This window comes from Halictus rubicundus, chromosome 18 (assembly GCF_050948215.1).
Source record: "Halictus rubicundus isolate RS-2024b chromosome 18, iyHalRubi1_principal, whole genome shotgun sequence".
In the NCBI taxonomy this organism is placed as follows: Eukaryota; Metazoa; Arthropoda; class Insecta; order Hymenoptera; family Halictidae; genus Halictus; species Halictus rubicundus.
This window is the reverse complement of record NC_135166.1, coordinates 6947533-6968622: the sequence shown is the minus strand read 5'-3', so window position 1 is coordinate 6968622 and position 21090 is coordinate 6947533. Positions and strand designations below refer to the sequence as shown.

The 21090-nt window shown below is 47.3% G+C and overlaps 1 protein-coding gene across 6 annotated transcripts in view; it reads right to left on the bottom strand.

Moving 5' to 3' along the window:
* Nucleotides 1-21090, bottom strand: part of Hth (Meis homeobox homothorax) — a 617913-nt gene that overhangs the window by 559368 nt on the left and 37455 nt on the right. For all 6 annotated transcript variants that reach the window (XM_076803532.1, XM_076803533.1, XM_076803536.1 and 3 more), the window contains exon 4: nucleotides 6842-6892. In XM_076803532.1, the coding sequence (XP_076659647.1) occupies nucleotides 6842-6892 (51 nt within the window). The remainder of the gene's footprint in view (nucleotides 1-6841; nucleotides 6893-21090) is intronic.

Genomic DNA, 21090 nt, shown 5'->3' with positions numbered 1-21090 from the left:
CAAATCGTACAAATGCCAATGACGTTCGATTCAAGCAACTGTAATGCGAACAAAATTAATTTTTAAACATTGCACATTGCCAAATAAAATTTTGAGCTAACATATTCCTGACCTCTGCAAAGTGTTGAATTGAATTTAACTCCTTGCACTACTATTTATTGTGTGATTATAATGATTAGAAATTCTTGATCGTTCAGAATTTCACAGAAGAAAGGATAGTTTATATTTATTGTATGCCTATGTTTTCTCCAAAGCATATTATATCAACTACAACAAAATAGAATTTTATTTCGATTTGAAGGAAATTAATAACGTACATATTTATTAGACTCTGTTCAGAATCTTCATCACGAGCCTGACTCGATATTGCAGGTCAAGGGGTTCATCGTTTTCGTGGCCATTGGAGGATCTACTGCATCTACGTTCGTAGATCCGTAGATCCGCACGGTCCAACGCGATTTTATTTTGAGGATGTTTGTGTCAGCGCGGAGACGAATCACGCCGGAAGAGGTTCTCCGCCACGGTTTCGAGAGGCTTCGCATGACACGAACGCCGGCAGCCGAGTGCACCCTCCTGGTAATAATTATTCTCGAAACGCAGGAGCGGCAATTAGCATCTCATTGGTTCATTTCTCGCTTATGCTAATGCGAATATTATGAAAGCGCGTGTTATAATCCCCGCGTGTGCTGCGAAGACCCTCGAACGGGGCCCGGGGTAAACCCTCGACGTGGTCCATCGGCAGAAGCAACCGTGTGGCCATCTTTCCTTCCCTCGTTTCGTTTACGACGTCTCCGAAAAAACCGGGGAGACGTTTTGTCCGCCCACGAGCTGCCACTGACGCGTTCATCGGTGTGTCTTCGTGCGGCAAGAAACGTTGGAACGGTCAAATGAAAACACACTATGACTGTTATCGCCGATTTATTCCGAATCTGCGAATTTATTCCTACACCATCGAATTAGATCTATATTCCAATATTTCTAACTACTTAGATTGGGAAGAAGAAAGTTCCCTGCAAAGTAATCCTATCTACCTTTATATTTGGATTAATAGTTGAAGATAGCTGGACATATATTCGTAATTGGACACCTTGTTACCTACGAGCATTTTTATGTCTTCTATTTAGATTAGGAAGAAAAAAGTTCCCTGTAAAGTAATGCTATCTATTTTTAAGTTGGATTAAAAGTTGAAGATAGCTGGGCATATATTCGTAATTTGACTCCTTATCACCTACGAGTATTTTTATATCTTTAGCCGCCGATAACAGCGTTAATAAACATTAAGAAATTGCCACGCCGAGGCCCTCGCCTGTTGATCCTTGAACTCGAGAGATCCTCGTTCTACTCGATATCGCTCGAGGAACCGATGAAAGCCCGGTGTTAATAAAATTCGAGAGTCTGCGGACAATTTGCTTGAAACGCGTCCAAAATGGCGTGCAGCTATTGGAAATGGGAGTTCGAGAAGCACCGGTGAAGCTGGCCGCGGAAGAAAGAGCCGAAAAAGGTCCCCCAGAAAACAGGACATTATCGTTCCATCGGAGCGTCTCAGATAAGATCCGCGCGCCAACGGAAAACACGGATTCCACCGAAGAATGGGACGCTTTCTCCGCACGCTGAAAAGACTTCGCCCTCGGCGGACGAGGAGGATTCTTCTCGCTTTTAACCCCGGGGAAACCCTTGACCTTCGTCGAATCGAGAGAGAACGAGGCGCTTGTTACACGGTTTTACCTCGTCCGCCATTGTACGAGCCTCTTTCGGCGTGGAACAGCGCCGACCCCGTTCTGCTTGTTCTTGCCGAAGGTTAAAGGCTCCGGTGTTCACGGCGGATGTGCGCGCAATGAAACCATTATTTCTGCGGTTGAACGCCGCGAACGTTCCGAAAAAATGTCTGCCTGGAATCTCGGCCGAAGCGCAAAAGCACCGGGCGTGCGAAAGAGGATGAAAAATGAAACTATAATAAGAAATTGGATGATTCCAATCTTAATCTTCAAAGGGTTGAAATCAGTGACGAACAACTTATCGCCAGACTCGATACCTTTGTGCGACCACAGTGAAGGTCTCGGAAGTTGGCAGAAAATTCGTTCGAAATAACGAAGCCAATCGATTCAACGACCGATTAGGCCAAAAATCACACGATTCTTAGCCGAGGGAAGCGTATTGAACGCGCAACAGTTTCCATTCGAGGGGGCCCCCTTTTTCGCGAAATTTTCCTGTCCCTTGGGTCCCCCAAAACGCAGCTGCTCCGAGTTCTTCGTCGTCTCTCGTCGCACAGTGGTCTCGAAATCCGTTTTTTGTGCCGAAAATTATTTTAGCGTTATTTCAAGCTTTCGTTGAATTCGTCTCGACACCAGCTATAACATTATGCAGTCAAAAATATACACTAAACTTTTAAAAAATCGATCTGGCCTCCATTTTTTACAATCAATACGATTTATTGAAAATTTTCATATCGAGATTTGTAGAAAAGTGAATACTGATCGACTATTGTTCGAAACAAATTCGGCTATTATGCCGCGAAATGAACAAGAATAACAATACCAATAAAATATATAACTAAATAAAATTTACGACAAATATACTATTTTCTAAAATCGGTGTACAGTGAAAAGTGGCGGGGAATGAAATTTGAAACACACTGTACTCAGTAACATCCAAAGTTTCCTATGAAAAATCTCCTCTGCCTATCATTGTTAAAAGTATTTTTAAAAACCCTCTCAAAGTTTACGTCGTCATACTCTTTGCACTGTTTGTCCATAGACCTGACAACTGCGTTAAACGCATGAAATACACCTGCTGATAAAACCATCGTTTAAACTTGTACTCCGATAGTCTATCTACGATGAGTATCTGTAAACGTTTAATTGTATTTCAATTTTACGATTTTATCTTCAGGAAGTTATGTCTGATCGCAGAATAATCGGAAATGAATAGCGCTTTGGATTTTGAAGCTCTGAAGGGTTCTCACTTGACAAAGAGAGCAATTTCATCAAAATATTAAATTTGAAAAATTGACTTTTGGCCAGTTTTTCGCGGACCACCGTGCGTCGACGCGCCCGCTGGACTGTAACACAGGTCCTCCTTCCGAGCCGCTAGAAATCCTCCACCTATGCAATATCCGAGGGCCCCGTCATATCCGGCGAAGACTTCCGGAACGCCCGGCAATCTCGGCTTTCCCATTCCGCGAAATTATCGGCAAAAAGCTCGGTTCGATCGGCGGCCATTCGAGATAGGGATCCCGGCGGGAAAAGAAACGCCGCGCCGCGCCGGTGGCGAACGCAGAGCGAAAGAGCTGTTCGGCAAAGGGGTGAGGAGCAGAGAGGGAGAGGAGAGAAGAGGACAGAGAGATGGCGAAGGGAGAAGGGCGAGCCGAGCAAAAACCGCGAGCGTTACGTGCCTGTTCTTTACGATAGAAGCTCATTGCTCGTAGATTGCGATTTGCCACGGACGTAATGAAGCCACGCCAGCTTCTGGCGGTGCCGGCGCGCGGCTCGGCGCAGGCTCACCTGCGGCACCGTGATTGCGATTTTTGATTCGAGATATACCTCCCCGCAGCGCCGGCATAGCTTTCTCGGGTGTCCGTAAATTTCCCGACGGATTAGATTCCGCGCGCCGTTGCTTTTTCCAGCCGATCCTCTCTCCCGAAGGAGCTTCCTCGCGCGTCGATGGAGAACGACGGAAGACATTCGAAACGCGTTTCGGAAAGTTTCCAGGGGCAGGAGGAGGAGAGGGGGAAGCCGTTATCCGGTAATTGCTCCAGGTATTGTCGGAGGCGTATATTTATGCAGGCGTAATTTGGATCGCGAGGAAACGTTTATTAAAAGCGGCCGCGCCGGCACGAAACGCTTTGAATTATCGCGTTCTCCTAGCAACAGGTGTAATGATAGCGACCGTAACTGGATCAATGATGGCCGACGGTAATAACTCATTTACAGACCGGTCGTTTTGTTTCGGAAGCCGTCGGCCAACAGCCTCGGACTCGGGACCGCGAAGGAAATCGTCTCGAGCGTGAGTCGTGTCGCGAGAGAGTCGCGAATTTCGGTATCCCTCTCGAAGAAAGACATTACCCGCCGTTCGAAATACGAGGAACGCGCGTTAAGACGCTCTTCCAGACTGCTTAGAGTGTGCGTAGCGACTATGCATGAGCTGATGTCGATCTAAACGTCTAACCATTACACATAATGAACTGAAACTACGAAATAATAAAACGCCAATTAGCGGATAATTTTTGCGCAGAAAATTCGTGCTCATCCTTTCGTAAACATCTCTGTAGAGTTGTTTAATGAGTTTTGCGAAATCGTGCGCTTACTTTTCAAAATCCAGCAGTTCAACAACGATATTGTATTAAAAGCTTTTCCGTTTTACCTTCGAGTTCGATATTCTCTGTAGCGTTTCGAAGCACTTTTCCGCGGAAGGTTTCCGCAGAAAATGTAAAAACATTTTCGCCTGGTTCCGCGGTTTCTTTTTCAAACGCGGATGACAGATCACCAGGCTGGTCTCGCCAGGACATCGATGCTGTATTTAATGTTACGGACGCATAATAGTCCGCTGCATAGCAACCGCGCGAAACTCCTCTCGCGTCTCTGGCGCGGTGTCCTCGCCGAACATCGTTTTCCGGTTTCTCGTTTCCCGGTATTTTCGCTCCTTTTTTTTTTTGTTTTGATGCTTCCCTTTTTTTCATTCGTTGTTTCAACAGATCGAGACCGACCGACAGTTGTGACGAGAGAGAGAGGGGCGGGGAGGAGGGAGAGGGGAGAACACGCGCATAGTAGATGCGAGTCGGGATACACCTTTCCGTGGATGTTTGCGCGCGGACCGATGCCGTCATGACAGCTCAGATAACGGGCGTGACATTTTGAAAAATTGGGGGCAACGATGCGAACAACGTCAACGAAATGCATCCCCGTCGTCCGTTTTCCTTCTCCCTTCGCGCTACCGTTCCCGCGCGCCCCACCGACCGACGAAAAACGAAACGCCCGTACACCGGTTCACCATTAACACACCCCGATACATCCAATTTTGAATTATAGTCGACGTCGAAAAGTTCCCTGAACCCTCCCGCCGTCGCAACCTAAGATTTCCGGCGCTCAAAATTTATATGAATTTCATTACCGCCATTCCTGCATTACAAAATTCGATGGGTTATCTCTCGACGTACGAGTATCTCGAATACAAGCTGTATCTAGTAACTGGGCTCGGATATAATTCAGTTGTTATTGCAGATGGAAAAAAAATGGAAAGGAAAATTTTATAGGTTAATAAACAGTATCATTTTGTAATACTACATACTTTTACAAAAGTGCATCGATGCAGTTGCAAAGTGCAATTGCCATCATGTCTTGGACTACAATGAATTCTCGATATATGACAATAACACGGGTCTTGCCAGCGTCGAGTATCATCCAGGAGACATACCCGAACCGAATTATATAGCCCGCTGTAGTGGGGATAATTCCGCGACGTTTATCGTCCAGGCCTTGGCGACATGTATAGAGAAATCACTGTACTCCGAACGAAAAAGTATTAGGGTACAGTCCAATCAATATCGGGGATCGAACAATTTGAGCATCGAAACGTATTTGCGACAGTGAAGTTCCGCCGAGGCGGTGGCGAACGTTTTCACGTTATTCAGTAGTTAGTACAAGCCCGATAATTGTCTCCCGGCGAGATAAGGAACGGTAATGGAGCAAAGGTCCGCGGTCCAACTGACAAGAACAAAAGCTTCTCGGGACGGAGCCGGTAATGGCGGATCGACATTGAGCGGGGCGTAGGATCGATGGGCACGTCCTTGTCCGACAAGGAATACACCCGAGTTATTTAAAAAGCCCACTATCCGTTATCTCGATCGGAGACCGCGGAGAGTCGCTTTGAAATATTTCTTCCTCCGGTGTTTCGAAGGTCTGCCACTCGAATGGCCGCCGCGCGCCGGGAGGAAACAAAGCCGCGTTAACCGGCGTTTCTTTCGTCTAATTACCGGGATGTCGTTTTGCATACCGCTCTACGCGAGCGTTGAAATCACCGGGTCAGTCACGGAGACTGAGCCCGCAATGAGGATCATTAGCCGTGATCGATCTGCGTCGTCATACGTGTTGATTCGCGTAAAAAGGAAAAAAAAAAACAAAATAAGACAACGTCATTATATTGTATACCTACGGAATTAATTGCACGTTTAAATAAGAAGGTAGAAAAAAAAGTTCTCGTTAAAAAACTTTACGATTATGACCCTTAACGAGCACCGTCGAAACCCCGTTTCCATCCCTCGCGCGAACAAGCAATTTCCGCGAGTTTTCTTTCGCGCAAACGAGCAAACGAATACAATGTAAATCGTTGTAACGCTCCCGCCGCATTATACAAACGAATCTAAATTACATCAAATTTGTTCTGGCGCGGAGTATCGTTTCATTCATCTAAATCCCGGCGCGCAGCCACGGAAACACGTTTCGCATTCATGAAAGCGCACGGCCTGATTTTCCGCCGGGTCTTCCCGCAATTTCCGCCGACAATTAAACGCTTCCCGTCTCGGGGCGGCGATCCGAGTCAGCTTTTCTATCGTCATTCTTGAAAACGAAACGCGCTCGCGAGCACGCCGGGTGGCCGAACGTATCCTGGCGCGCGCGATCATCAGATAAAATTGAATGATTAGGCGCGCAAACGAGGAGGGCGCGCGTTTCGCGACGCGACGGAGGAGAAGAGGAGGAGAAAGGGGAGGAGCAGCGAAGAGGAAGGAGAGGACAAATGAAAATGATCGCCGGTAAGTAAACCGTAGGGCGAATGGAGGCGAGTCAAAGGGTCCGAGGGATTGGTGCGCACGGTCTGCGACAGCAGGGGCAAATAAGGAAATACTCACCAGCGAGTCCACCTCCGGATCCGCGATGTAGTATGGTTTCTCTTGTCTGATCTGTAACACACGAGCACACGGTTAAAAGCTTTGATAATTAGACTCGGTAGTAATTGCGGTATTAAAACTATAGGGAACGATCGTATCTCGGATGCCTGCGTACACACGCGCGCAAACGGGACGCGTAACGCGTGCACAGACTCGAGACCGTGTGTACCCCGTGTGTATATATTCCTCGGTCTCTGTTCCACGGGCTCGAAATCCTCTCTTCCTTTCCGTCGTCGTTTCATTTCTACCCCGCAGCCCGAGAGCCGACGCTCACGGTTCGCCGTTCCAGCCAGTCTTTCTCTAAGCGATTTCCTTCGCGTGCTTCCTCTTAATTGGACCCCCACTGTTCAATTCGTCGGTATAGAAACGGAAACGCGTCGGCGAACGCGATGGAATTCTCTCTCTTCTTGGCCGCGAGCGGACCGACGATAAACGCCGAACGAAAGCACGACCAAGAGGAAAAATAAAGAGGTAGAGAGATAGAGATAGAGAGAGAGAGAGAGAGAGAGAGAGAGAGAGAGAGAGAGAGAGAGATTTAAAAGAAACGAACCACGGGATTCTCAAGCATTTTCATGGCGCCGAGCAGTGCCGATCAGAATGGAAACAAAAGGGAGACGTGCCTCCCCGCCCGACTGGTTGGTTGCCTCGCTCTTAATTGGACCCGCGAGTTCTTACTGGAAACGCGAGAGCGAGCGAGCGAGCCTCGCTCGAGCGGACAACAAGACGCGCGACAAATGTCGATGCAACTGACGGACGCGAGGCCGTTCGAGTTCGAAACAATTGTCGACCTTAGAAAAACTAATCTTCAAAAAACCAATGTTCAAAACATTTGATTTGGCTCTTGTAGATCACAGTAGAACCTCGATGGATGCACAAAACGGGGCGGCAAAGTCTGGAAGCACTTCTACTATGCCGATATCGTGTCGAATCCTCGCTTCTGTTACTATCGCGTGTCACGTGTTTCCGCAACGACCGTAACCATACGTCGCGCAACGGGTCGAGCCAGTGAAGGTAAACAAATGCACGCAGTAACCAGTTGAGCGTGACAGTATTGAAGTTGCATTTCTGAGATAGTTCGCAAAGGACTCTGGCGTTTTGTTTATTTACACCGACTCGACTCGTCGGGCCGAGGATAAACAATGACACCCACCGCGCGTTGGCAAAATGCAACTGACCAGATCCGCGTGCGAGCATCGAGAAGAATATGGGAGAATAGTTGTTACTTCAATGGTTGAAACTCGATTTATTCTGCGATCGTTTCCACGAAAAAGATAGTTCAGACATTGACTGAATTTGTGACGCTCACGCACGAAAATGACCAATACGATTCCATACTGATCGGTAGCAGTCCAAAGAATCGCGACGGTGCTTTTTGTTTTTCAGCGGTCGTAAACATTATTGTAATTTTCCCGACGTAGAATCGGCGACGCTCTACGGAGTTTGTCATCCAGTCTGTTCTTGAACTTCGGGTGAAGCACAGAATGCTCAATTCATTATTTGTTGCGGAGTTTTTGTATCGATTCCGTAGATTATGCTTCTATGACGGGTCAATTTGCATGAATTAGCATTAATCGAGGTGGCGATGCATTAAGAGTTAGGCGGGAACGTGTGTTGGTGTCACTTAGTCCTTGTCTATCGAGCGCGGCCGTCTAATTGAAGATTAATGCCGATACCGAACGACTTTATAAATATTAAATCCTGTTCGCGGGAACGAGTTTTTCCGAAAACAAATCGAGTGGATCGGTTCTCGACACGTTCGTTCGATCCGCGAGGGAATACATGGTACGGGGTCGGATATCCGAGTGTTTTCCGATCACTGAAAAACCGATCTTCGGCGCTTCGAAGTCCGCCTCCGACGAATAGAAGAACATTCTGGTCTCAATTCCTCCGGTGACGGCTAGGATATTCAAGGGAGACCGCGCCAGCAAAAACGGATCCTACTCCAAAGAACGAGTCAAAAGCAAAAATCGAATTACGATCTTCGGCGAGGCGAGGCGAGGGGCGGGGAGGGGATGAGGGGCCTGCTGGCGGTGGGGCCCCGACTCGGCACGAAACAGAGCCGCGATTTCTGAGAACGGGACCCGGGCGCGTATATTCATGAGTCTGAATTCTGAATGGGAGTTCCTCTCGCATCGGGTGTATAGGTAATGAAGGCGTCTCTCGTACGCCGCACAAAAATACTGTCAACTCTTCGTAGGGGGGAACTAGTTCTTGCAGGGTCCTGTCACCGTGCTTTTTCGACGATCCCTGAGCGTGCAGGTAGCCACGTCGATTACAAATTGTAAGCAGACCTCGGTCTCTGCGTTTTGCTCCCTCCCAAAACCGTCGTTGTATCTTTCCCATTCGCGTCCGATCTTTCTGTCGCTCGTTGCGATCTCCGGGCTGCGTTACGTTACGCCGGCAGACAACGTTAACGGGCTGCGATAGCATCGGATCCTCAAAATATCAACTTTTTACAAGCATCGCGAATGTAGCATATAATGGCACGAATGTCGCATAGATGTGTTTCGATTAACCCCTTAACTTGTACGCTCGAGTTAATTCGAGCGCGCTAAACAGGCCAAACTGTGCACACTCGAGATTATTCGAGCGGCGTTGTATTTTATGCTGCTATCATTTTTCACACTCGAATATAATCGAGAATTGAAAATAACACTGTGAATGCAAAGAAAAAAAAAATCGTTTTATTGATATTTATCATTTACATGGGATTGTGAGCTATAACACTTATTTATTCAAGAATAAAATATAGCCTTTTTCCATGGAACAAAAGCGCAGTATATAAAAAATTGATTTTTTGGGCCGGTTTTTAAAAAAAAAACTGTGCGTTAAGGGGTTAATACTAATATAGCCGGACAAAACTCGTAACTAGACTGCGGACCTTTATGCAAAATAACACCATTTTTTTACGTGAATTGCAACGATCTGACGTGAAATAGAAACTTATTTTCTCTCTTATTATGCTCAACAGATTGAAAATAATATAATAGTACGTTTAAATTTTCCTAATACTTTTGCTACTTAAAGTTACACCTACTAATTTCTGTCACAAATGCATAAAATCCGCAGTCTGCTCATAACTTAACCCTTAGCACTCAAATGGCCACTGTAAGGCACAACTAAAAATTGCTGTAACATTATTCAAAATATTTTTTACATTATTAAATTTGTTTGCATTTAATGAATTACTAAACATTTCAATATTATACGAGTAAAAAAAAATATGTAGAAGGGAAATAATCCAGGTCGGAAGAAATGTTTCGTTTTGAAACACTGAAAGTAGACGATAAACGTCATCTGGACCTTTTGAAAAAGTCCGTTTCAGAAAATTTGTAACATACGCCTTCCTTCCAGACATTTATTCAATTAAGTAATAGTGAAGATTTCGAAAAATTATTTTGGAATTACCAAAACAAGACAGGGTTTTAATGATATTCGTGTCCGTTTCTACGGGCACGATATGAATATGAATGTTGGAATAGACGTTGGAATTTGCGGAATTTTACAGATTTATATCTTCTAAAACCATCCACGGAATTTCATTCGTGTTTTACTTCATTCCGCCCGATCTCGGGATTCTCGGCTATAAAAACATCAATTTGCATTCGAAAATTCGATGCAGGGAAAAAGGAAGCACATCTCCAACATTAACGATTCGAAAGGTCGACTATTTTGGTTCAATCCGACAGCTTTACAAAGAAATTCGATGAATTCTGCGCAAGTTTTTCCTTCCGTCCATCCTGGTGGAAAAAAGCGACGGTTTAAATTTTCTCAACCAGTTCAACTAGGTGATTCGACCCTTGCGATCTCTCGTGGCAGGCTGCAAACCCACGTGACGGGTATCGGTAAAAACCGGGCCCGGCTGTCGACACTTGGCTACTAATTTTTCCCGAAAGACGATTACGGGCACGTGAAAGTCCCGAGGCCGATAGCGTCTCGAGCGCGGCGTATCCCGCCGATTAGATGTTGAACAGGCCGGGGGCACCTCGAGTGACAGCTAATTGAGTCCATGCATATGTATAAAGCAATAGAAGCGCCATTAACGCTACGCTACTCCCGATTAAATATTCCAGATCGTCCATATTTATCGCGCGGCCCCGTGTGAATGAAGCGAAGATACACGTCCGCTCGAGTTTCTCGCGTCGCGACCGCTTCTTCCGGACTGCGGCGAATTCCGCTCGCTCCGCGTTCCCGGTAAAAATAAGTTCGACGGCGGAAAAAAGATTTTCGACTACGTTCTGTCCGCGAAAAAAATATGGGGAAAACGGAGCGTCGAGGCTAGCAGGAAAATAAATATCGACAGGGCGGGGTGCTGTTTCAGTTTCGAGATTCCGGAGAGTGGGGAGGGGTACGTGTAACTTATCCGGCGAGATAAAAATATTGTGCGATAATATTTAGAGAATGCTCTCGCGTTCCAGCACCCGGTGGTCCTACGTCTGTTTAGGACGAGCCGTCTAATGCACGCACTATGGCACGGGCTTGTGGTGTGCGACGGTCCTGCCGAGAGATACACGAAGCAGCTGGCTTCCGCCGGTGTTGCTCCAAGCATCGGCCTCGGTTCAAGGTCTTTCTGGATGCTCGCGGAAATTATATAATTCCACGGGAACGCGAGCTCCTCCGCCGAATCGCAACGAAACGGTCCGCGGAGCCAGGGGAACAGCCCGGAGACGAGAGCAGGATTTTGTCTCCTCCGTGCCGCAGTAAAACGAATTGCACGCCGCGTAAACTTTACAGCGTCCTTCTTCCCCGTCGTGTCCCGAGGTGCCGGGGATCGTCCCGTGGAAACAGCGGGCGAACGGCGCTTTCTTCCAGGCTGGGAAAGCACGCTGTAAAACAATACAACAGCCTGTCGAACCGGTGGCCGCCTCTCCACGGCCACAGTTGCTGCCCTCTCCCACCGTGTTCCGAGGAGATTCGAACCGGGAACGAGGCTTGTTGACTTCCCCACGGGAACCTTGACTTCTCCCGATACCTGTGCCCTTGGCGACCCACGCCCGCGCCGTAGCGTCGACCGATCGTAAAAGCCTGACGGAAAGCTGCCACCGGGACAACCGACTCCGTCGAGCTAGTCGTCGGAGTTAATCCGACGCCCGGTGTTGTAAAGGGAAATTTCGTTTATGACGGTGAAGGGTGGTTTAATTGCCGCGCACGGAAATGCCGGTCGCCGATGCCAGTCGACAGCTGAAGACAGCACGGCAGATCCTGGACACCGTTGCGACGAGGATCGGCCGCAGATTTTTGCAAACCGAATGCGGGCTCGAACTGCGATTACTGCTACGAGGGTTCTCAAATATTGTTGTAACTATCGTGGATTTTATTCAATCCCTCCTCCTCGCACCAGAGGCCCGCAGTCTGTTATCCGGTCGAGTGTATGTTTAATCCTCCGCGTCATAGTGTCTCACGATATTAGAGAGATTTTATACAGGTATTATCCAGGTGTTTATGTTCTACCGCGCGAGAGTGTTTTCTGGCACTTCAACGCGTTACCGACTCGCTCGAACAGCTCGTATAACGTTACAATTATCCCGACTTTTTTAAATCAAGTCTTTAGCCGCACATAAAATACAACTTTATTTCTCGCGCCGCGCCGTGAGTTACAAACGGTTAATTACAATATCGGGAAGGGTACAGTTTCACTCGAACGATTATTTTGTTGCTCTTCGAAGACCTTTAGAAGCTATAAATGCATAACGATCCGCGGTCTAATTATAGCGCGTCTTAAACCACAACATAACGATGCAATAACATTAACGGTTGGCAGTGAATGAAGTGTTGCGTGTAAGTCACGAAAAACGCAGCGAGGAGGTGTTTTTCGAAGCAACAAAAGGGTCGAAGAGCGTCACGATCTTCGAAGTATTGTGCCAAAGTCTTCCAGTTTAATTGACCCTCCTTGCAGACAATTTGTGGATAAAGGGCATCCTTGTCATAAATTTTACACCGCCCCACATTCGGAACCCTTTCTACAATAGACCCTTTCTAAGTCTACTTTTCTCCTCGGAAAGAATTTTCGGGACAAGCTCGAGCACTGCTTCGAATTCCAAGAGCGGGGAAGACGGCGAAGCGGTCCGACCGGAGCTGATAGCGATTCGGCCGCAGGATTTCGGCGCATAGTTTGTTTGCGGGCAAGGCCAGGTGGAAGAGGAGGGAGCTGAGACGATCGGCAGCCGGACAGGTCAGCGGACAGACAATTCGTCGACGACAACGAGGAGCAACGCGACGAAGAAAACCGGTCTCCTGCTCGCCGGTGGATAAGCTCGAGCGGAACGGGCTCACGGGTAACTCCTCGCGCGAGCTTCGTTTCGTTTCGTTTGATTTCGTTTCGTTAATTAGCTTCGAATCGAGCCGGAGCAGGGTTCGCGAGAGGCATCGATAGCCCGGTATCGGGTTCTGAATCGTTCAACCTGCCGCGGAATTCTCTGTAATCGCGGTTAATTGCATCGATTTGCGAGCGACCAATAAAGCGGCCAATAAACCGGTGGTCTATTAAATTTTTCCCGGCTCCGTTCGAGATTCGTGAAACCGTCGACGCTCTTCGACGGACAATCGAATCGAAACTTTCTCGTATGGTGAAATCGGAAGGCGGTGAACGGGGATCACCACACATCCACTTCGCGATCGCGCTTCTCGTCTCGCGTCGAAGCAGTCGTCACAGGACGTCGTTATCGCGATTATGATAATCCAGCAATAGCACTTCTCTTTGCCGTCGAGACCGAGGGAAAAGCTCGAATCTTCTTTACCACTAATCTCGCTTCCTCTATTTTTCTCGATATGTCCCTTCTTCGGTTCGATCATGCGCTTGCGATTAAGCGTTCATTAGCGGTGCGAATTCAGAAAAATCGAAGAAACACGGTGTGCCGATTCAATGGTCTTGCCTTGCAAATCCTTTTGCAGCTCCGTCGAATAAAATGCGTGCGTGTATCGCTAAATGCTTGTCTAGAAGGAAATGTAAATTTATGTGCATTGGCCATCGACAAGTGTTTCACTTAAAAGGAATTGATAAGGGAGATTAAATTTGGACCGGCTCTTACGATCGAATCACTTCTTCTATTTTAAAAAGAATACATATTTTCGGTGTTACTGTTAATGTGAATCAACTATGGATTGTATATATACGATACGCAATCGAAGACTTACTACAATTCAAGATTGTCCAGCTATTAATCATATTAGAAATAAATATAAGCTTCGAATCGAATTGAAAAATTCACTCGGCACTGAGGAACACCAAATTGCAATTACAGTGATTTCTCTATATATGTCGCCAAGACCTAGATGATAAAGGTCGCGGAATTGTCCTCACTATCGCGAAGTATACCCCGTGAGAGGCCGCGAAGCTCGAGAGGTCCCGAACGCCGCGCCAACAAGTGTAAACATAACACGGGTATGTTTCCTGGACGATGCAAGACACAGACAGGGCCCGTGTTGTTGACATATATCGAGAATTCAATGTATTTCATTTATAAATAAAATTACTAAATCTTGGTCTCAAATTCAGTATCAATATATAATTTATTAGTCGCTGGTAACTCGGAACAAAAACATATTTGCAGTATTGTCGATGACGTAAAGTAACTCTAAATTACATATCAGGAAATCCAAACGGTACTTTTCGAGTAGTCGGTACAGCTTCCACAGTTTGGTCCAGAAAAAGGGATGCACGCGAATTCGTAGGCAAGTGTCCACACGTTCGAGGTGGAAAAGCAGGTAGCGTGCGCGGAGGACACGGCCGTCTCTCGCGGTCCTATTAGTCAGGTTGTCAGTGTGGGGGCCAACGTTTTACAAGGGTTTAATGCCCCCGGAGGTGCATTCTAATTGCACCAATAAATCCCAACGGGTCCTTCGCCGCTCGTCTCCTTTCAGGCTTGCTCTCGCCGGGCTGGACGCGCGGAATTCCGTCGAATGGGCTATACGCACGCCCACGTTCTCCGCTTTCGAGCGTCCATAACGGTCGAGGTGACATTCTATTGGTCAGTTCGGATCGTAGACTAGTACGGAACAAATGGAGAAGAAAGTTGTCGTACGATGCCCCACGGGGCCATCGAGGAACCTGTACCGATTTCTGGATCAAGCGGAACGTGCTGGCGACTTCGATCAAGGAAGTGCAATTTAGATTCAAATGTAACATGTAGACGAGCTTGCACACCTGTGGTCTTCAAATGCACCTCAGCGTCGACACGGATCAAAAGTTCGCTGCGCGAACAAGAAATCTTTCGTACGGAGATGCTACTTTTTCGTGATACAAATTTCATGCCACGCAAGAAGATGGAGCACGACAGCCTAAAGGGGGTACACGCGGCGGAGGCCCTCGAGCGGGGAATTTGCATCGAGGATGCAATGCCGAACAAGGCGATTCCACCGGCTCGCGTCCGCCAAGCCGCAGGAGAACCCCTTGAAAAACATCGGATCGGCACAAAAGAGCGTGGATGCTCTTTTCGAGGAGGCCGATTAATTTAGGCTCGACGGAGCGCAACGCTGCGCGCCGGGACGCCGACGAAAGCGAAATTTTCGCAGCGGAGTGCCTGCCGATGGGCACGAAAACTGGGACGGCCGATCCATCTGGTAAAAAAGGGCACAACAATGCGCGCGTAACGTGGCGCAGCGGGGCGCAGCGTGCGCGCCGCTACGTCGCAGGCAGTCGGAAGAGAGACCAAGAGAGAGAGAGAAAGAGGGCAGGATAGGCAGCATCGGGGCAGCGCGCAAAAAGGGAGCGGAGACGGGGCTCGCGTGGAATGTATCGGGCCCCATAGGGCACACGATGCGTGGACCGCACGGGATAATGCCGGGCCCCATTGAATAGATCAATTTACAATGGCAGAAAATGAGCACCGCTCCACCGGCCCCGGTCTGCACCCCTTCTGCCCCCCACCCCTCCTGCCACGGTTCGCCGCTTCTCACGATTCGACGGCGGCGGTGGTCGTGCCGCGACTGAGACCACGCATGCGCTACCTGGCCGCGGCGCATGCGTGCATCCAAAAATTCAACGCTAAATAATCCGGATCTCGCGCGCGGCCCTTTTGTCGCGATCACGGCCCCACGACACCCAATGCACCGCTGTCCACAGGGTGCAAAGGGCTCCAACGAGGCCGACACGCATCCGGAATCACCGCAAGAGGATTGTCACCTGTTCAGCCTTTCCAGTTCATCATCCGACAGTCCCGGGGGACAATCGCGTTGATCCTGCTGGATCTTTGCAAGTTTTGAACGCTAGGTACATTCGATCGAACCGTTACTCTTTATCCGTTCATCCTCAGATTTCTTTCTTTTATTAAGAATTTTAAATCTCAAATGAGATTCATTCCTCTTGTACTAAGATGAAGCATAATATATTTATTACCTAGGTACTCTAACTTAACTTACATACAGTTAAATTTTGTTGTGTACAATTTTTCAAGAGATTGAAAATGAAAAGAAAGCATGAATATCGGTTATACAAGTACTATTTGTTCATCTTTATTCGTCCTTTTCGGTTTTGTACAATCTAACAGCTTATGCCAATCTTCACTGTTTCTCTTCTGTATACGTTTCTCGCATCCTCGGTATTTTGTTAATTATTTTTCAGAGAGCTGGTCTGAAATAAAATCGTCTTTTCCGGCAGACATTCTGTACTTAATCGCGCCCAGGTTCAATTAAAACCTTTCCTCCAAGCAGGTATTCTGTGTCCAACCGATGAGACCCTTATTCTTGAACGAGTTGGACTCTCGTAAATCGCTGGTAGCAAGCAAGACATTAGTCTACATCAGTTTTTTGTTCATATAAAACAAGCAAAAATAATAAATGATACCCGCGGTTACTCCTATATCGTGCTCAGGTGCGCAAAAGGAACATGTCACCCGTGGCAAATTGTTTTCACGCCAATTATTATATTAATCGGTAAGTGAATATCGACAGGATACTAATCGTTCTAACGCGGAAAGCAAGCAAGCAGCGCGCGAGCGAAGATAGCCCGATAATCCCGATTGTAATCCGTCCGCGAATCCTCCCGAGGACAGCGCGCGTCGTCGAATGAGCACAAAGAAAAATAAAACATTGTACGGTCCGCGACACCCTCCATCAAGATTCATTGTGGTTCAGGGGCGTCCCCTCGACAATTTGTTTACCCGCTCGAGGGTCGCCGGTAATCGGAGAATTAACGCCCGGTGACACTTCCTGGCTGCGCGTTTCGAAGGATCCTTGTCCCGGCGGACGATCCTCGCGGACGATAATCGCCGCGAGGCGATGCTTCATCGTCGGCTCTCGCGCGACTCGTTAGCGGCAACAGAAATTAATTGTGTCGATAATACGGGTGATATACGGGGTCCGGCGTAAAAAGCCAGCCGGCAAAGGGAACACAGACACTGTCTGCCATCGCGATTTACTACGTTGCAACTACGTTCGCAATACGCGGCTTAGAGAAACCGTCGCGCGCGCGGAGAGCCTTCGGGTATCCTTCTTTATCCTCTCGATGTGTCCCCTCCCCACCCTCCTCCCACCGATTCGTTCGCGCAGCCTCGCGCGACTGGTAATTCTATGCGCCTTATTAAGATGCAAATGTCATGTCAATTTCGCAATTCTAACGGACTCTCCGTGAACGGCTCGCGGAGTTGTCTCGCGGCATAATGTCGACATGCCGCGCGGATAAATAATAGAACGTGCAAGCGGCGTAACGAGAATGATCGCGCGGCAATGGTCGAAACGCTCGATCCGCCGCGGCGCATAGCGCGTTGACAATGGACAAAAATCAGAAAATCAACTTTCATGCTGGTATTTAAGACCGTCACAGAAGTTACGGAATATTAAGAACGATGTTAAGACCAGCAAGCAACTATCAACTATGGCTGGCTACTTCAACTGCAAGTGAAACGTTTCTATTAAAATTCACTTACCAATATTGTACTCAAGTGAGAACTTTTCAGTATCTCTGCATAGTGTGTTACCGGAGGTATGTACTTGTAATTTTTACGTTAGTTTGCTTGTTTTTCCCATTTTCCCGAGATCAAATTAATAATGCAGATTTAAACGCTACCGATGACTTTGATTAAGGTTGTAAAAAATACTCCTCAAAACGGTGTTATGTATATGTGGTGTCAAAAATTGTGCAAGATGCCCCTACCTGCCGGTTGATTTATACAACCAATTACAAATAAATCTGCCTTCGATATATGATTTTCCAACAAACCAAAAGACTCGAAAATTCTGTTAAATCTTGTGCTTTCGTCAACTGTTTACAGAAGGAAACAGGCGTAGAGGAGACTAATGCCGTGCAAGGTCCAACTGAGCAACTTCGCGATGTGCACTGCATAATGCTAATGTCGGGGCATAAAGTTTGCATACTGAAATCTGGATAATAGTTTATGCAGAAACAAAAGTATTCTAGTGTTTTGAAAACGTCTTGGTGTCACCTTCGAGAACGCGTGTCAAAAATATTATGAAACTATATGAGAAGCTCTGCAGAGCTTTTCAAGGTTACCGCGATGTCAAACAAATACAATCGTTGCAACCATCGCCAGAAATATTTTTTCATATCATTGTACCAAAATCCCTCTGCAAGAGTAATCCATCCAGGACGTGCTCGTGCAACGAATCAACATTTTTCGCTACGTGTCGGATTGTTTCATTTTCGATGGGCGTCCCGTCTAATTTCTGGAATTCATGAATCGCGTGTGACGCCGCTCGAATTAAGCCGCGGACCACCAACCTCTCCTCTTATCGTACCTCGCGCCAAGGCTTAACTCTTATCGTTATCTTGGCATAGCGGTGTTGGAAGCAGTTGCTACTGTGTTACCGATGCTCTATATTTAGATATTACGATCGGCTGAGATCGTTTTACAACCCGGTTCCGAGGAAAGAAAACGCAGAAAGGATTGACAGAGACCCCGCCGCCGTCGACGATGACGACGATGTCGCGTCTCCATCGTGGCCCGCGAACAGGTTGCCGTTTCTTTATTATTTCCTGGACACCCGATCGCAAATGACTTTGGTGCCGGTTCACGATCGGCCATCGGAGGCTCGCGGATCCTACGCGATGCCAGTGTTTTACTCTAGCCTCGAACACGTGGCAAACTATCGGTAAACTGGTTTCTTGCTCGTTTTTTCGTCGTCGGAGCCTACGTGGAACTTTCTCGTGACGGCCGCCATAAAAACGGAGCCTTATTTCACCGCTTCGCTCGGACTTTGAAATTTTGTACTCCGTGCATCGTCCCGTTCGGGTCGATTTCACGCGAAGCCGGCCCATTGTTGTTAATTATACGATCCCCGAATATAGGACGCGCCTCTTCGTTCAACTCCAAATCTGAATGGTGCAATTAGCCGGAAGGTTACGATCAACCCGAAGCGATTCCAACTTCGAGAAGACTGGAAATAGAAATTCCAGTACCGATATACGTGCAGTACTCTCGTGCAATATGTAGTTCGCTTTCTTCGCGATCGAACGGTTGCCCACTACTAAAGTCACTAATAGTTCGTTAAATTTATGCCAAAAAATGATACACGTCTTTTATCACGGCGGATACATATTTTATTCAGATTATTAATCAATTACATATTTAAAATGCGGTAAGATGCTGATAGGTGTCAAATGTATATCATGTTCCGTATTTACATATTCACAATCAAATATCAAACAGTTAATTCAAATGACCCCACGTTGGGTGGGAGAACTATAATCGGCAAGGAGGCAACCGGTTGTTGTTTGTTTCGTTTTCCACGTGTCGAGAGTGATTGGCAGGAGTATTTAATTTCGTGGAAAAGTATTTGGTAATTATTCCGAATGTGGCATTGTTCGCAGATTCTAATGACCTTGAGAAATGCTATTAAGGTCATCATTCCCTACAGCTCAGTATACCGAACAGTTGGGAGAGAACGCTGTCCGCTCGCGTCTTCGAGGAGGAAGATGTTAGTCCTCGAAAAAGAGGATCGACAATAAATGTTTATGCGGACAGATAATTCGGCTTTGTCGCTCGCAGGGTTAATAAGAATCGGGCAATTAGACGTCCGAAAGGGAGAGCGCCGTCGCCGTGGTACAATTTTATGCGAAGATAACCAAGGGAACGAGCACGGCCCCGGCTATCTACCTCCGCGATACCCGCGTACGGCAGATATCCCTCAATCTAAATGTGCTGCATTCGTTTGCATCGACTAGCCGCGCAAAGAGCCCACCAAGGCAACATTTTTATCGTCCCGTCCTGTCCGGCTAGGCTTCGTTCTTTGTACGTTGCGAACGCCGGATGTATTCCACGGTGAAATCGTTCTTCGATCACGTGAAAACCGGCCGCTCGAAATCGGCGCACCGTTCGCGCGAGCTCGCTGAAAATCGACCATTCCGTTCGAGCGACGACGACGACGACGACGAGCCGGTTCGTGGAAGGTACGAGGAAACGCGTAAGGTTCACAGAGGTGTACACCTTATACCTGTGAACGTGCTCCCGAAACGATCCACCGGGCGCTCTGTTAGGGAGGGCAGACGGCGAAACGGTGCGTTTTTAAAAGGGTCCCGAATCGTTTCGCGGCGTATGGCTCGCGTATAGGTTCTCCGGTTACCTACGCGTGTCCTTGGGAGGACTCGGGGGCCCTCAGGTGAGCTGCCGGAGCGCGAAGTGAGAGAAGAAAAGAAAAAGACCAGAAGAAAAGAAGAAAGGGGACTCTCTCCCTTTCTCTCGACGCGAGCGAGCCGTCTTCTTCCGGCTCTGTACTGCGAACCGATCCTCCAGGATTCCTATCCTTGGTCCTGACAGCGAATTCCCCGCGATCAACGATTCCCCGCTCGAAATCGATCGAGCGGATCGTTCCTTTCCAAAACGATAGTTCAACCCTCGCGAGGCGGACGCTTTTCAGTCTTTACTTATCAATAGACTACGAATCTTTATGCATTTGTGACAGAAATGAGTAGGTGTCATTTAAAACAGTAATAACATTAGGAGAATTTAAAAATACTGATCTATTGTTTCCAACTTGTTGAACATATTAAGAAAGAAAATAAATTTTTATTTCACTTCAGCTTGTTGCAGTTCAGGTAGGAAATATTTATTTTGCATAAACATCCGCAGTCTACTTATCAATAGACAGCGGATCTTTATGCAAAATAGAAATCGTCAGCACTGATTCTAGGACACAACAACTGAATAGAAGTTTGTTTCACTTTTTCGTAGCTTTGTTGTGTGCACGACAGTATCTGTAGTATGTTAATAAATATGAGATTTTTGGCTACGGAGTTGGTGTGTACAATTCATTAATAG